Source organism: Notolepis coatsorum, assembly GCF_963971535.1.
Source record: "Notolepis coatsorum genome assembly, chromosome: 3".
Taxonomy (NCBI): Eukaryota; Metazoa; Chordata; class Actinopteri; order Aulopiformes; family Paralepididae; genus Notolepis; species Notolepis coatsorum.
Window position 1 is genome coordinate 117,353,811 of NC_140167.1, and position 17,953 is coordinate 117,371,763.

The following is a 17,953-nucleotide window of genomic DNA, read 5'->3' on the forward strand; positions in this document are numbered from 1 at the left end:
CTTTATAGCACACACCCACTTTAAACAAACACACTGTAGCACCCACTCCCCACACTTTATATTTATGGATGAAGGATTGCACTACAACTCGTACACCTTACTGTAAATTGTACCTAAAATTGTACCTCATCCCATTTCTGCTTTGCACTAGATAGTACTGTACATTAGTACACTGCATAGTATTGTGTATTGTATATTATATGGTAACTCAGAACATTGTACATATGTCTATACCGAACACTGTGACCTCATTTTCTTCTTCTAAATTCATGCTATATTATGTTATTATGTTATTTGATACTATCTTGTCTAGCACAGTCTCTGGAGCGTAACAGTAAGAAGCATTTTGTATGAAAGTATTCTGTACTTCTGTATGACAACTATTAAAGAACTTGAACTTGAACTTGAACTTGAACCTGCGCCGTATTTATACGCTTAGATGAATAAACTAGTACCAGCTTTATTCCTGTCTCATATCCTTGCGCAATACCATTCATGTCCAGGCATGTCCCCGGCGGTGACTTTGAACCTGACTTTGGAGGCATGGCCTTGGCGCCTGTGGACCGCTGTCCAATAGGAGAATGAGATATTATGGTCTGTACTAGGCTAAAGGGATATTCCGTGTATATGTACAAGGAATATACAAGGGATATCAAACGATATACAAATATTATGCAATATATATCAATCAATAAATATATATATTCGGTTTAATCTGATCCTTTGTAACAGAACCCATAAACACACAAATTGGCACAAGGGAAGGGAGAACAAAACAGGAATATACAATAAGACAAACCACACAAGGCAAGGAGTAACACTACAACAGCAACCCACTCAATGGGGAAAACAAGAGGAAAAGTAATCAAGGACAAGTAACCCAAGTGACACAATCAAACTTACGTGGTAAGACAACTAGCACAACAAGATAAGGCTACTAAGAAATATAAGTCACAGTCCCACCACAGTGGCATAAGGCCTTGAATGTTTGTGGGATTTTATCCACCCGCCCCTTTACAGGTTCAGCGCCAGAGGTCGCTGTGGGCGTATGGCCGTGTGTGGCAGCGCTGTAATGAATGGGGATACATGTCGGTGTTGGCAGTGCTAAAACTATATTAAATATTATAGCTATGGATCTAATAATATAGTCGATTGTCATTGAGTTTGTTCCGGTCAAAATGCAAAAAACAGATAATTTTTTCATCCATACATTCCCGTTTTATACCGTGGTGAATATGAGTATAGTTTTAGAGTAATTCTGTGTAATCCCAAGAAACACAGCTAAACAGCGTTTTAGTGCATTTCACTAGGAATCGTGCCATTCCTCGCTTGGATCAACAATCAATCTGAAATCAACGCTAGATTATCGGTATTATGTTTCATCATGCATGTATATAAGGGTGGGGGGGGGGTTTCTATGCTTCGATCGTCACCAACGGAATACGTTACACATTACATTACATTACAGACAGGAATTATCGGATCAACGCAAGATTGTCTAGGATGTACTGCAAAAAGAATATTCCAATTATCTGATCGCCATTCCAAGTATTGATGTCGATCGTGATGCCAAGATAATCCACAAAAGCACATGAACCGGCGGTGCTTGAGTCTCCTCAATCCATGTGTTATAAACGCTTGTCCTGCCCGAGAAGGAAAACCCAGACCGGACTTCTTAGATCGACACACAGCCCAAGCCAGAGGGTTTCCAAGGATGTGCAATACCGGCCGCAAGGTGTTAGGCAGCGGTATTGGATGTTTTGCAATCTCAGACCCATTCCCAATGATAACATCAGGCTGGATGGATGGATTATGAATGGAAATATCGAATAAAAGAAATAATGATGAAAACCTGACTTTTCTCGGGTTTGGCGGCCGAGTTAACTCGACTTATGTCGGGTCTGGCGTCCAATGTGTTAATGAGTAATGGCCCTCAGCTGTAGTCATCACCGGGCATTCAGGAGACTCTACAGGAAGGTGCAGGCGGTACCTGAGAAGGGGAAACAGAAAGGGGGATTACTAAAAGGTGAACACAGCACCATACGGAGGACGCCATAGCCCATGTGCTGCACACAGCAGCATCACACCTGGACAAGAGGCAGGGGAACTATGTGAGAATGCTATTCATCGACTACAGCTCGGCATTCAATACCATAGTCCCCTCCATACTCATAGCCAAGCTCAGGGACCTGGGCTTGGGCTATGACCTCTGCCAGTGGGTCTTGGACTTCCTGACTGGCAGACCCCAGGTGGTGAGAGCAGGCAACTGCACCTCATCCATCACCCTCAACATAGGGGCCCCCCAGGGCTGTGTTCTGAGTCCGCTCCTCTACTCCCTGTACACACACGACTGTGTGGCTCAGCGGAGTAGCAATACAATCATCAAATTTGCTGACGACACAGTGGTGGTGGGCCTGATCTCTGCCAACGACGAGAGGGCCTACCTGGAAGAGGTCAAGGTCCTGGCGGGATGGTGCCAGGAAAACAGCCTCTCCCTGAACGTCAGCAAAACAAAGGAGATGATTGTGGACTTCAGGAGGTCGGGGGTCAAGGACTACAGCCCCCTCAGCATCGACGGGGCACCGGTTGAGAGAGTCAACAGCTTTAAGTACCTCGGAGCCTACATATCCGAGGACTTGACATGGACCACACACATTGACAGTGTTGTGAAGAAGGCACGACAACGCCTCTACTTCCTCAGGCGCCTAAGGAAGTTCCAAGTCAGTCAGAAGATCCTTAAGAACTTCTACTCATGTACAATAGAGAGCATCTTGACCGGCAACATCACCTCCTGGTTTGGGAATAGCACTGCACAAGACCGAAGCAGACTACAAAGAGTGACACGTTCAGCCGAACGCACAATTGGAGGGGGGCTCCCCACCCTCCAGAACATTTACAACAAGCGTTGCAAGGGCAAGGCTAAGAGAATCATTAAAGACTCCAGTCACCCGAACAACTGCCTCTTTGAACTGCTGCGCTCAGGCAAGCGATACCGGAGTCTCAAGGCGAGCACAGAAAGACTCAGAAGAAGCTTCTATCCCCAGGCCATCAGGCTGCTAAACGAACAATGAATGAACACTACACAACAACAACCACCAAACGCACATAGCACACACATCCACACGCACACACTCACTTTAAACAAACACACTGTAGCACCCACTCCACACACTTTATAGCACACACCCACTTTAAACAAACACACTGTAGCACCCACTCCCCACACTTTATATTTATTGATGAAGGATTGCACTACAACCCGTACACCTTACTGTAAATTGTACCTAAAATTGTACCTCATCCCATTTCTGCTTTGCACTAGATAGTACTGTACATTAGTACACTGCATAGTATTGTATATTATATGGTAACTCAGAACATTGTACATATGTCTATACCGAACACTGTGACCTCATTTTTCTTCTTCTAAATTACATGCTATATTATGTTATTTGATACTATCTTGTCTAGCACAGTCTCTGGAGCGTAACAGTAAGAAGCATTTTGTATGAAAGTATTCTGTACTTCTGTATGACAACTATTAAAGAACTTGAACTACTATACAGAAAGACTTACCTATACTAACCTGATTAGCATGTTATTATAAATACAATAATAGTAATGGTCAACCTACCTATGTAACATACCTAGGGATGGGTACCTTTCACATTTGAACCGATACGGTACCGGTTCAATCGATACCGGTACCCAACGGTACCTTTTTTCGGTACTTTAGTCTCTAAAAATGTAATCTACCTACCTCAGTTGTAAAAAAAAAAAAATCCAAACTTCAAATAACTACACTTTCGACCGTTTTCGGCTTGCCATTGTCCCGACTGCTTTGTTGTTGAATCAAGTCAAATCCTAGGTAAGCGTATATTGTGCGTGTGAACGTTGACATGAAAAGAAAAAAGGTTAAAAAAAATGATTTTTTTTTTTATCTCACGTGAATCGATACTCGGTAGTACCGACGTGTTTCGGTAAGTACCTTTAAAAGTACCGAATTCGGTACCCATACCGTTACATACCACCCTTTCACACCTCTCTTTCACTTGGGGTTATCTGGGGTTTATCCTGTTGTCCTGGTGGTTCAAATTGTTCTAGTTTTTAATTGTAGATGTTTAACTAAAATGTCAGTATTGTTCAGTTTTTGGTTTATGAAGTAGGCCTCTCTCAGTCCAGTGGTACAGTACTTACTCTGTTATAACTCCAACAAAGCACTAGTCCTTGAGTGTGCCCCTGTGTGTCGTTGGTTTTGTAGGTCCTTTCAGGTAATTTTGTCCAAAAACAAGTCTTAATTCCAGATTCCCGGATGGTGGTGTGAACATTATAAAATTGGTATAATCCTCTTTAGATCCTCTTTAGATCCTTGTAGAAATATCCGGGTTTATTCCACTTTGAGTCTTTTTTTTCAAAATTGTCCAGTTTTTTGCCAAAAATCTTTCGAGGAGCACTTTTCAGGAGCTTCAAGAGGGCACATCCTCTCACCTTGACAACCAAACGACTCTCCCTCCCACTCTCTCTCTCTCTCTCTCCTACTCTCTCTCTCTGCCTCTGTATACCTGTCAGTCACTCTCTCTCACCCACCTTGTCTCCCTGGTCATCTGTCTGTCACTCTTTCTGGTAGTGTGTCACTTTTTCTCACCCCATTTTCTCCCACTTCACTTACTCTCTCTCTCTCTCTCTCTCTCTCTCTCTCTCTCTCTCTCTCTCTCTCTCTCTCTCTCTCTCTCTCTCTATCTCTCTGTCTCTCCCCTTCTACTTTTTCTCCTCCTCACCTCCCACCTCACCTCTCTCATTGTGTCTCTTCTCCCTGCGGACCAACTTTTTCACTCTCTCATGCAACCTACGTGCACACACACATACACACAGACACACACTCGCTCATTACAGCAGTGTCAGTCTGAGGCTGCAAAAGAGTGTGTGAAGCCAGTCGTTGGTCGAATTTTCCTGTGAAGTGATCGGAGCTCTCACATCAGCGCTTTCTCTCATCTGAGAGGCCCGTAATTACCTCTGTCCAGGCTAATAGCTATCTCTCTCTCTCACACACACACACACACACACACACACACACACACACACACACACACACACACACACACACACACACACACACACACACACACACACACACACACACACACACACACACAGACTTGTTTTACTATACTTGTGAGGACATTGTATTGACTCACATTCATTCCCTAGCCCCTTACCCTGACATTAACCATACATGCTACAGTATATTATGCCCAACCCTAACCTTAACCTAACTCTAATTCTAACCCTAACCACTTAACCCTAGTCTAAATAGCATACTTCTGACATATTTAATAAATGAACTACTGCTGTGCAGATTTAAATAAAACAGACAATTCAATGGTATGTGTTTGTTTTGGTATTTAATGTGTGTTTACAGATTTGTTACATTTGAAAAATAAAAGCAGATCCATACATTTGTTGTAGGTTTGAATGTGCTATGTATCTTAACTTTGCATAAACATTTTTGGGGAGTGGTTTCCATGGTTATGTACCGCCTTCTAATTCAGAATGATATTTAGACTTGGTCCTCCAAGTGAATGGAAGTTAATGAAGATCCTGACACCTGGTGGACTGGAGGACTGATGGTGTTGACAGCGGACGAGGGACAGAGGGCCAGAGGGAGAGAGGGACAGCAGTGGTCACTACTTACTTGTAGATTGCTTTAGATACAGATATGATTGTTCATTTAACACTAATATGTGTTTTTCTGGTGTGAGGACCGGACAGAATTTCCTCACAACTCAAAATGTCCTCACATTATGGTGTTTGTCAAGGGTCGGTTCTCACAAGTATAGTGACATGTACATACACACACCCAAGACTGAACACCCCCCATACACACTCAAGGCCAAAAATTTAAGAAATAAGCAATAGCAATCATCTTTCAATTATCTAGGATTCGTTAGCCTTGTGAAGAGACAGAGAAAAGAGAAGACCATGAATATCAAACAGGGGCCAATTTGGCCAAATGATCATCGACTAAATCACAATTTTATGAATGAATAACATTAATTAAAGCGTGTCAGGCATATGAATCACTCTGATGCAAAAGCTGGCAAGGGTTTTCTATGCCGCGGGGGGAGATCAGTCATCTCAGACCCACACTCTTCCTATTCAGAGAGAGAGAGAGAAAGAGAAAGAGAGAGCAGACACAGTCAGCGTATTTATGGTGCATTCATGAAAAAGTTAAGTTAATAGAGATTATTTAAATGAGAATAAAAATTATTCTTGCGCTCTCCTTTTCTTCTGTCCCTTCTGGGTAATGTGCTCCCTCTCTTCTCCCCCGGACTCTCTCCTCTTCTCCTCCTTGTGCCTCTCACCCCTACTGTCTCACCCCTCCTGTCTCACCTCTCCTGTCTCACCCCTCATGTCTCACCCCTCCTGTCTCACCCCTCCTGTCTCACCTCTCCTGTCTCACGCCTCCACCCCTCCTGTCTCATCCTTTCACCTTCCTCTTCTTCTTCCCCTCCTCTCATTTTCTATTCTCTCCTCCCTCCCTTCTGGTTTCCCTCATTCTCTCCTCCACCCTTCATTCCTCCTCTCTCCTCCTCTCTCTCCCCCCACCTCACCTTCCCCCTTTTACCCCTCCCTGGCTCCCTCCCTCCCTCTCCCCTTTTACCCCTCCCTGGCTCCCTCCCTCCCTCTCCCCTTTTACCCCTCCCTGGCTCTCTCCCTCCCTCTCCCCTCTTACCCCCCCCCCTCTCTATTATCCCTGCCCTTTTGTCTTCCCCATCTCTCCTTTCACCCCCACCTCTCTTCTTTCTTAATATTTTCCCTCCTCCTCTCCGCCAACTCTTGTCTCTAAAGGCTCCAGTATACTGAAAACCACTGCATACTTGCCAGAAATACAAACACAGTCGAATACATTGCCAGCCAATATCCATCCGCCGCCTGGGTGACCAGCGTTGGCCAGACAGAGCCAATTCAGAGCTTCGTATTCTCTGCAAATGTGTCATTTTGTTCTTACAAACCTGCCGAGGGTTAATTTTTCCACAACTGTCACCTTTCCTCTCCTCTCTCTGTGTTATTATGATCACCCAAGCTGTGTTTGCGTCTTCTTATGTAGCACTTAACCAGGGGTTGTACGGTAACACCGGGGCCTTGTCAGGCCACACTTTGTCACTTTACAAGCTCAGGAGCCGCATCGCTGCTTCACTCTAACGCTCACAAATTATCTCACGCTACTTATTTTGTGCAGTATAACTGCAGTATAATTTCATGTGGAGTAGTAGTAGTAAATGTGATTTGTAATGTGATCTGCTGGGCCGTGTAGGAGGTCTTGTTGCCATCTGCCGTGGGTGGTGTCTGTGTCGTTCTGTGGGAGCGATATGTCTTTTTGCGCCGTCATCACCTGGACAGATCCTATAGTACATTCATTGTATTTGACAAATAAAGTGTTTCTGATTCCTATTGATGTCTCCCCACCCTGCTACTCCCCCTCTCCCTCCCTCTTCCCCTCTCTCTATTGCTATCTCTCTCTCTCTCTCTCTCTCTCTCTCTCTCTCTCTCTCTCTCTCTCTCTCTCTCTCTCTTCCTCTTCCTCCCTCCCTCTATCTCTCTCTCTCTCTCTCTCTATTGCTCTCTCCCTCTCTGTCTCTCTTCCTCTTCCTCCCTCCCTCTATCTCTATCTCTCTCTCTCTCTCTCTATTGCTCTCTCTCTCCCTCTCTGTCTCTCTTCCTCTTCCTCCCTTCCTCTATCTCTCTCCAGCATCAGACGTGGCATCCGACCAGGGCCAAGTGTTGGTCGTCGTCACAGCAGCAGTGGGTGGCTTCACACTCCTCATCATCCTCACCCTCTTCTTCCTCATCACTGGGAGGTAAGACAATTAATTTAAATAGAACCTTTACTCTTTAGTGGATGCTTTTTTCTGGAGAGAATTCTATCAAACCCCTGGCCCTGTTAGTACCTTGCTCTACCTGTTGAGTTATGGGAATCGAACCTCTAACCCTGGCAGTGTTATGACCTTGCTCTACCTGTTGAGTTATGGGAATCGAACCTCTAACTACATCTTTGTGATTAGAAATGTATTTATCTTTTTAAATATCAGTCTGATCAGTGTGTGTGTGTGTGTGTGTGTGTGTGTGTGTGTGTGTGTGTGTGTGTGTGTGTGTGTGTGTGTGTGTGTGTGTGTGTGTGTGCGTCTGCGTGTGCGTGTGCGTGTGTGTGTGTGGGGGGGGGTCCGTTTGAGTCATCATCCCTTTAGTTCAACCCCTCTCTCCCCCCCATTACATCATATCATATTACATTTTATTGCATTGGTTTGTTTCCACGTCTAGCTTAACATAGTCCCAGACAGGCAGTGTCAGAATACTGTATGATCACACACACACACACACACACACACACACACACACACACACACACACACACACACACACACACACACACACACACACACACACACACACACACACACACACACACACACACACACACACACACACACACACACACTCACTTTAAACAAACACACTGTAGCACCCACTCCACACACTTTATAGCACACACTCACTTTAAACAAACACACTGTAGCACCCACTCCCCACACTTTATATTTATTGATGAAGGATTGCACTACAACTCGTACACCTTACTGTAAATTGTACCTAAATTGTACCTCATCCCATTTCTGCTTTGCACTATATAGTATTGTACATTAGTACACTGCATAGTATTGTATATTATATGGTAACTCAGTTACGTCTATTCTGCATCGAACATTGTACATATGTCTATACTGAACACTGTGACCTCATTTTCTACTTCTAATTTACATGCTATACTATGTTATTTGATACTATCTTGTCTAGCACAGTCTCTGGAGCGTAACAGTAAGAAGCATTTTGTATGAAAGTATTCTGTACTTCTGTATGACAACTATTAAAGAAACTTGAACTTGAAACTTGAACACACACACACACACACACACACACACACACACACACACACACACAGCCTGTTAATAAATGAGGGGGTAGAGTATCTATCTGCTAACACTTCAAACTGACTGGCTGTGTTTTCTGGATAATTAGATGTGTGTGATTAGCGTGTGTGTATTTGCACGTGTTTCTATCTGTGACAGAGATAGATGATAAGCCCTGAAACTCACAGCCAACCTCACCTCTGCCTGATGCCTGCTTCACTTTGACAGCAACAGCTCCACACAGACAGTGCTATGTGCTCCTGCCGAATGGAACACCATCTTTCTACTCTGATTATAAACTATATGTTTTATAATTATAAAATTATACTATATAATTATATGAGAGAGTTCTATTTCACTATAATTTATATTTAGTTTAGACCAAAAAAAGGTTGAAGAGCAACAGTGTGCACAATTGCCTCCAGCATTAATTGCCGTTCTCCTTGTTAACAGCCGGAACTGTTCCCCTGAGCCGGAGCCGTAGGCTATCACTGATATAGGTATTGAAACTACAGTATAGTGAACGTCGGTGGCAGCTGCTGGTATGATGTTACAGTTTTTCTCAATAGCTTGGATGTATTTCCTGCAACTTCTACCTCATTCCCAAAACAGATAAGACAAATTCCCCAAACAGATAAGACAAATTCCCAAAACAGATAAGACAAATTCCCAAAACAGATAAGAGACAAATCCCCAAAACAGATAAGACAAATTCCCAAAACAGAGAAGTCAGATAACCACCCTGCAAAGGAAAGTATAACAATTCAAATTATGCATTTTAAACCACATGCATCAAAATACACTAAGTCAGTCAATCACTACAAAAACATCACAAAATGTATACGGTAGCACCTTCTGATCATTGTGTAAACCCAGACATTCAAAATGCTAAGTATTTGCATCAAACCTGGGCAGATTGTGTACATAATGTTTCTGTCAATGTAAAAAGAAAAGCTGGACACACAAATACGAGATTTTTACCTACCTTACTAGTAGTACCTGTTCTAATTCCTGAACATATTGTGGCAGATATCAACCGCCCTCTCATGGATATGTGAAGGATGGGAGATATTATTGCCACGGAAGGAGTAGAGACAATTTGGTAGCTGATTAGTACTGATAGAACACACCTTGTAACTGAGGGGTACAATTCCCTGACTGTATTAATCAAGTATTGATATCATTAAATCACTACCGTCTATGTACTACTGGCCAATACTGTACATAAGTATATTAGATCAGAACACTCCCACAATAACACGGTTTTCCACACAAAATACTCGTTTACAATATTTATTACATAAAGGAATAGTATTACACAATATACTTTGCTTAGATTGCGCTTATAAGGCAAATAGAATGTGCATAGGCGAATCAATAATGAATATTAAGGATTATCTCTATGGTTATTCTGGGAAAGGGGGTACTACCGGTTGTAAGCCAGCAGAGGGAGGCAAAGCTCTAGGCAAGTCAATGGTTCACGGAGGCGATGTCACCCCTGGAGCAGCGGGGAGAAGCAGCCTGGTCCCAGGATGCGCGCCGTGTAGGTGAGAGCCGTGGAGTTTCTGGTACGACAGAAACGGGCTTGAGTGATGTCCCCACGGGCACGTGGATCCCACAGCAGTGGGTGTAGACGGTTCTCTGCTTCCAGCAGCTTGGTGAAGAATGAAGAATAATAATCCTTGCCGGAAAGTGGCACTGCTGGCGGGGTGTAAATCCTCTGTGGTGCTGCTGGTCCAGGTGTAGATATCCTCCGGTGCGGTAGTGCACGGTTGAACTTGACGTTACTATACTATTAGCACGGGCAATAAGTGCTCTATGTAGACGCACAATCACTCACTCCACGTGGTCTTTGACTCGTAATGAAGGTTTACTAATAAACAGCGAACGATACGACAAACAGACGTATTAGGATAACACGAGGCTCTATCTTGGGGCAATGCGAGCCCTGCTCTGCCCACGTTGCGTAGTGGGTGAGACGTTGCTTGGATAACTGGAACCAGACTGAACTGAAAGCGAACTGAAAAGGAAGTTCTGTATTTCTTGCGCCCTATTTATATGTACCGTGGACAAATAGTGCCATTCTGCTTTCGGTAGCCGTATTAGTGGGCAGAAGCTGGGCATGTACAGACATATCTCGTCGGTACCTTTGAAGTCAGCTCGAGGGGGTAAGGCAGTGGCGCCGGGGGATCGCTTCCAATAGGAGAACGAATATTATGGTCTGTCCTGTAGACTAAAGGGATATTCCGTATATATTGTACAAGGAATATACAAGGGATATCAAACGATATACAAATATTATACATGGGATCTCAGGCAATAAATATATATATTCGGTTTAATCTGACCCTTTGTAACAGCCGCCCCCTAATTAGTCCCACCTAATTAGCTAAGCAGGGGCAGATTAACCGCACTGTCCACTACTCAATGTCTGTGAGGGGTCGGGCAGTTCACAAAGTCAGGGGTCATGGTCGTCATTAGGCGAGTCGGGGAGCCTTGGCGACTCTATCAGCCTTGCCACGGGTCGGTTGTAGATCCGCCCTTGGCCGAGCACTTCTGCCACTCTGACCTTTCCGTCGGCACCAGTGGTCACTTTGCTTACGCGGCCGGCCGGCCACGCAGCTCGGGGTGGTGACTGGTCTATGGTCATGACGACTGGACGGGATGAAGGGGGGCTTAGGAGGAAGCGGGCCTGAGACTGCTTTGATCTGGGCTTGGCTGTGCTTTCTCCTCCTCCGTCTATTTCTCTTGTTTGCTCTGTACCCCGTGTGAGGAGGGGCCGGTCCCGGCCGCCCCGTCAAGGAGTCGCTTGGGGTGCTGGGTTCGAGGTCAGCTACGTCTGAAGCGCAGCTGAGGGGGGTGGAGTTCCGAACTCCCTCTGGTACCCACGGTTCTCTCACGGGCCTCTCGCTTAATGTCAATAGCCTCTGCTGTACGGGGGAGAGGCCGGTGTCTTCTTCTGTCGCTCTGGAGTGGAGGCAGCTAGTGGCTGCTGTTCGGTTGAGAGATTTAGCGAGGGGGCCTTGTAGTGTCCACCCTAGGCGGGTCTCGACTGCTGCAAGACAGCCTCGGGTTCCGGTATGGACCCGGTCTATCGGGACGATGAGGTCTGCATGGTCGGAGCCTATCAGCAGGGTCGGGGTGGCGCCGTCTATGAGCGGGATAGGTAGTTGACGCAGGTGCACGTATTTATCCATCAGCTGTGGGATGGGGTAGGTGCACTGTGATAGTCCTATTTCTTGGCTGGTGAAAGCATTTGTAATCCTATACCGTCGCTCTGGCTGCCCGCTTGCTGCGATAGTGAAGGAGACATTCTCGCCCTTTATCGTCTTTAAATCTCTTCTTATTGTCCGAATCGTCATTTGGTTCTCGCTCCCCCGCAGTCCCAGCTGGGCCGCAGCGGACGCGAGCAGAAGGGTCTTCTCTGACCCGTCATCAAGGACGGCGTAAGTGTCCATGACTTTGTCCCCGTGGCTCAGGAGCACTCTGACCACTTTGAGGAGCACTCGGGGGGTCTCGCTGTGCTGGTCAATGTGGAGCACTCCTGTTGGTCGGTTGTCTTGGACCTTCTGGTGGGCTCCGCACCGTGCTGCGCGGTAAGCGGCGCCCGCCTGGGCCGCCTCACGCCACTGGTTCACTTGGACGGGGTTCAGTGTCTTATATTCGGCGCACTGTGCCAGCCAGTGTCCGCCGTCGCAGTAGGTACAGTAGGGAGCGGTCTGGTGGCTCTTCGGTGCTGGTGCCACCGCCTCGGCATGGTACAGTACCGCGACGGGCCCACTCGGTTGTCCTGGCTGACGCTTGTTGAGGTCATGCAGGACCTCCAGGTGGGTGCCACCGCACCTGCTGCACTTCCTCTTCAAGTGGCACTCAGCTGCTAGGTGGCTGCGCGCGCAGCGGAAGCAGCGGCGGTGGTCCTTGACCCACTGGCTCACATCATCCGTGGTCAGCTTCTTGAAGTCTTCGCACTGATGGAGCCGATGTTCTCCCTCACAGTACTGGCACTCAATCTTCCACTGGTCCTCTTTCGTCGAGGGGGTGTTGTGGTTCTGGTGCTGCGGTACTGACTCTGATTGGTGCATGACAGTCACCGATCTTCTTCCATAATTTATTCTCCTGGGTCCCTCTCTGGAGCTTGGCGTGCTCCTCCCGAACGTGTCCAGTCGTAGGCTGCTGACTTCTCTCGCCAGGAAGTCGGCCAAGTCTAGGAGGGATGGTTCTGGACCATTAGGATCACGGTGATCTCTTTGCCGCCTGAAGCGCTCCTGTCTGGCGGGCGGCAGCTTCTCTAAGATCCTCTCGACGTTAGAGTTGGCGTATAGCTCATGCCTGCCCTTTTCCCGTTGCGCTCCCAGCATCCCTACCAGGGACTGCACTTTGATTGACAGGTCGTCTAGTGAGCGATTGTCTGTGGCTGGGGGTAAGCGGTCAATATGCCTTATCTCTTCTATTACGTAATCCCATATACGTCCATATCTCTGGTCCAGCGCCGCTAGGGCCGCTGTGTATGGTGTCGAAGAGGTGGCATAGGCCAGCGCTATATTGTGCGCCCGCGGTACTTTCAGGTGCTTCAGTCATATTGCATACTTGTGGCGTTCATCAGCGACATCCACCATCATTGTCTCTAAGCACATCCGGAGCTCCGTGTACTGTGCTCGACTCTCATAGGCGAAGTCTGGAAATGACGGCGTGGCAATGTATGACGCTGTGGGTGACTGATACATCGGTGAGCGTTGGGGGAGAGGCCTCCTAGGCGAGTCTCCTCTTGCGTGTCGTCTTGGGCTGGTACTTGGTGGGTACCGAAGGTCGGGTACCCAGGTGCTGTTCCTCGGGGCTGGCGGTGCGTCAAACTCACCCGTGAGTTGAGTCGGGGGTTTGTAGCGCAGGGCCTCGGGGCTGACTTCTGGGCTGTACTGGACCTCCTGGTCCTGAGTACGTGGCTGCGGGTCGGGGCTGTACTGGGCCTCCTGGGCCAGAGCACGTTGCTGCTGGTCGGCTTGACACTCCTCCTCTTCCTCCTCCTCTTCCTCTGCTAGGACCTGGAGTCTTCTGTTCAGTCTCTCGGCGTGGTTCGGTTCTGTACCCCGGTTGCTAGGTCTCGTATGGACCGGCTGGGGAGGGGGTTCGGAGACGTGGACAGGATCCTCCTGTAGGCGGGGTCCCGGGTCGCTTCGTCGGGTGGGGGAATGTGTCCTAGACCCATGTCTTGACGACCTCTGAGAGCTTTGTGCGGAGTGAGGGGGTGTCGCCATGGCAACCAGTTTGTCCATCAGCTCCGCCTGCAGCCGGTCGCGCTCTGCCTCGCGCCGGGCATGGGCTGCGTCGCGCTGCGCATTGGCGCTGGCCTGGGCAGCGTCGCGCTGTGCGTTGGCGACGTCGCGCTGGGCATTGGCGCTGGCATGGGCGGCGTGGAGCTGTGCATTTGCGACGTCGGCGCGGCTTCTCTCGACGTCGCGCTGGGCATTGCCGCTGGCATGGGCGGCGTGGAGCTGTGCATTTGCGACGTCGGCGCGGCTTCTCTCGATGTTCTCTTCTGTCTGGAGGCGTCTGGTCTCCAGTCTTATTCGGTCGTCCTCGCTCCTTTGTTGCGCCTGGAAGCGCTCTCGCTCACCTGCGTAATGTTCGCGCTCGCACGTCTGTTGCGCTTGAAGTCGATCGCGTTCGGTGGAGGCTGCCAGGGTGGCGATGAGTGCTTGCGCCAGCATCTTGTCCGCCTCGCTGGGGGAAGACGCCGTTCGGGGCGATCGGCTCCCGGCAGTACTTGTTGGAGATCCGTTCTCCTGTTGCGTACCGAGGAGATCCGTCTCCTGGGTGCGCGTCTCTCTAGGGTTGTCTTCCTCCCGGGGGTGATCGGGGGCTATTTCTTCGGTATTGTCTGGGGGTAAAGTCGTGTCAGTTCCCTCCTGGTCCCCACCGTGAGCTTGGTCAGTTACATTAGCACCCACTCGGGCCTCTGTGGTCGGGGTAGCCTGGTTGTTAAGGTCAGACATAATTTTACTTTCTACTTTTTCCGCGTTTAACTTCCCTTTAAAGCTAGGTATTGGACTGACAGAGTATGCCTCTAGGTAGGGAGGTGGCTGCCGTCTGCGCTGCGGGCGATCTAGCTTAGGAGAACCGTTTGTGGAGTGTTCGTCATCGACCATGTCAATATTAATATTATATTAATATTACGCTAATTATTCTCCGGCTATCGAAGGACCAATTGTAACTGAGGGGTACAATTCCCTGACTGTATTAATCAAGTATTGATATCATTAAATCACTACCGTCTATGTACTACTGGCCAATACTGTACATAAGTATATTAGATCAGAACACTCCCACAATAACACGGTTTTCCACACAAAATACTCGTTTACAATATTTATTACATAAAGGAATAGTATTACACAATATACTTTGCTTAGATTGCGCTTATAAGGCAAATAGAATGTGCATAGGCGAATCAATAATGAATATTAAGGATTATCTCTATGGTTATTCTGGGAAAGGGGGTACTACCGGTTGTAAGCCAGCAGAGGGAGGCAAAGCTCTAGGCAAGTCAATGGTTCACGGAGGCGATGTCACCCCTGGAGCAGCGGGGAGAAGCAGCCTGGTCCCAGGATGCGCGCTGTGTAGGTGAGAGCCGTGGAGTCTCTGGTACGACAGAAACGGGCTTGAGTGATGTCCCCACGGGCACGTGGATCCCACAGCAGTGGGTGTAGACGGTTCTCTGCTTCCAGCAGCTTGGTGAAGAATGAAGAATAATAATCCTTGCCGGAAAGTGGCACTGCTGGCGGGGTGTAAATCCTCCGTGGTGCTGCTGGTCCAGGTGTAGATATCCTCCGGTGCGGTAGTGCACGGTTGAACTTGACGTTACTATACTATTAGCACGGGCAATAAGTGCTCTATGTAGACGCACAATCACTCACTCCACGTGGTCTTTGACTCGTAATGAAGGTTTACTAATAAACAGCGAACGATACGACAAACAGACGTATTAGGATAACACGAGGCTCTATCTTGGGGCAATGCGAGCCCTGCTCTGCCCACGTTGCGTAGTGGGTGAGACGTTGCTTGGATAACTGGAACCAGACTGAACTGAAAGCGAACTGAAAAGGAAGTTCTGTATTTCTTGCGCCCTATTTATATGTACCGTGGACAAATAGTGCCATTCTGCTTTCGGTAGCCGTATTAGTGGGCAGAAGCTGGGCATGTACAGACATATCTCGTCGGTACCTTTGAAGTCAGCTCGAGGGGGTAAGGCAGTGGCGCCGGGGGATCGCTCCCAATAGGAGAACGAATATTATGGTCTGTCCTGTAGACTAAAGGGATATTCCGTATATATTGTACAAGGAATATACAAGGGATATCAAACGATATACAAATATTATACATGGGATATATAAATAAATATAGGCAATAAATATATATATTCGGTTTAATCTGACCCTTTGTAACACACCTGCACATCATTAGTTCACCCACATCTCACATGCACACACCCCAGACACACACACTACAAAGCCACTAGGTTAGTCAGAGGTAAGTTGAGCGGAGGTGAGGTTGGAGTTGTGACGGAGAGAGAGAGAGATTGAGATATTCGGAGTTGTGTAAGGTGAGAGGTAGTGAGAGGAGAGGTGAAGGCGAGAGCCTGTTTTGTGTTTTTGACCATCGGACTGTATTATGACTCTCTTGCCTATCGAACTGGATTCTGCCCTTATTCAATAAATATTCTTATTGATTGATATTGCTCTTGTGTGGACATTCAAATTTGTTTGTATTTGAACCGTGGCGAGTCTGAACCCCACCAGGCTCGTCACAATATGTATTATCAGTGCCACAGTGGAATCGGTTCAGCTGAGGCTGAACACAATGAGAAGTGAAATAGCGTGTTGGCCAGTTGTCTTAACCTGTTAAGCCCTATTTTCAGAAAATCTGCCTAAAAATACATACCTAAGTAAATGGAAGATTGCTCCACTTCTACAAGGTCCATTTGCATGTTCTTGGTATGTAGGGACATAATATGGATTTCATGGAATGTATTCCCAGTGTCAGAAATATTGTGTCTGTTACTAGGCTTGAGTAAATTGTGATGATACAAAGGAGAATATAAATTATGTTTTTGTTTGTGAATAACACCATGCTAAAAATGACCAGACATGAAAAACTGCCACTGAGCGCATTCAGCACCTTCTTGAACTGCCACTGAGCGCATTCAGCACCTTCTTGAACTGCCACTGAGCGCATTCAGCACCTTCTTGAACTGCCACTGAGCGCATTCAGCACCTTCTTGAACTGCCACTGAGCACGTTCAGCACCTTCTTGAGATCATGTGTAAAAAAATCTAAGCAAATGAATAAAGGGAAGATGATTAAACTGAATGTTTTGTAGATAGAGTACTGAATTCTGCCATCCGGACACATGCAATTTTAAGTATTATTATAGAATATAGAATACCAGGCCTATAAATGACCTTATTAATATAGCCAACTCACAACTCTATGGATCGGGCCAAATCTTCTCTTCCAAATGCCAGAGTTCAATTTGGATTTAGTATCACCAGGCGTGCAGCAAGAACCGTGAATGAAATCTACTGTATGTACAGTTCCATTCTTATAATAAGATGAGATAAGATTATCCTTTATTGATCCCCTTGGGGAAATCCAGGTGTCAAATCAGCATGGGGGGGATACAGGGTGGGGGATGCATAGTTTCACAGTCCTATATACACTATAGGTACACTTAAAGTATAGATACTGTTGAAGGCAGAGGTTCTGTGTAGGATTGTTAGTAACTGTCTAACTGCATATATAACTGTTTACACTAGTAACTATCTAACTGCATATATAACTGTTTCCACTAGAGGGCGCTCTAGGCAGAGACACTCAGGAACACCACCAGGTGGCGAGTATAAATAGAGGTGTCTCCTCCCACTTATTTCTCTTTCGCCCAGTCTCTCAGTGAGAGAAGACCTGTAGTGTTACTGCTCTGCCATGTGAATAATA

At 46.9% G+C, this 17,953-nt stretch overlaps 1 protein-coding gene across 1 annotated transcript in view; it reads left to right on the forward strand.

Annotated features, from left to right (window-relative positions):
• LOC311225967 (ephrin type-A receptor 6-like) overlaps positions 1-17,953 on the forward strand; it is a gene marked incomplete at its 5' end in the record, with an annotated part of 450,657 nt that overhangs the window by 145,532 nt on the left and 287,172 nt on the right. The window contains one exon of the mRNA XM_084311353.1: positions 7,751-7,859. Coding sequence (XP_084167479.1) covers positions 7,751-7,859 — 109 coding nt within the window. The remainder of the gene's footprint in view (positions 1-7,750; positions 7,860-17,953) is intronic.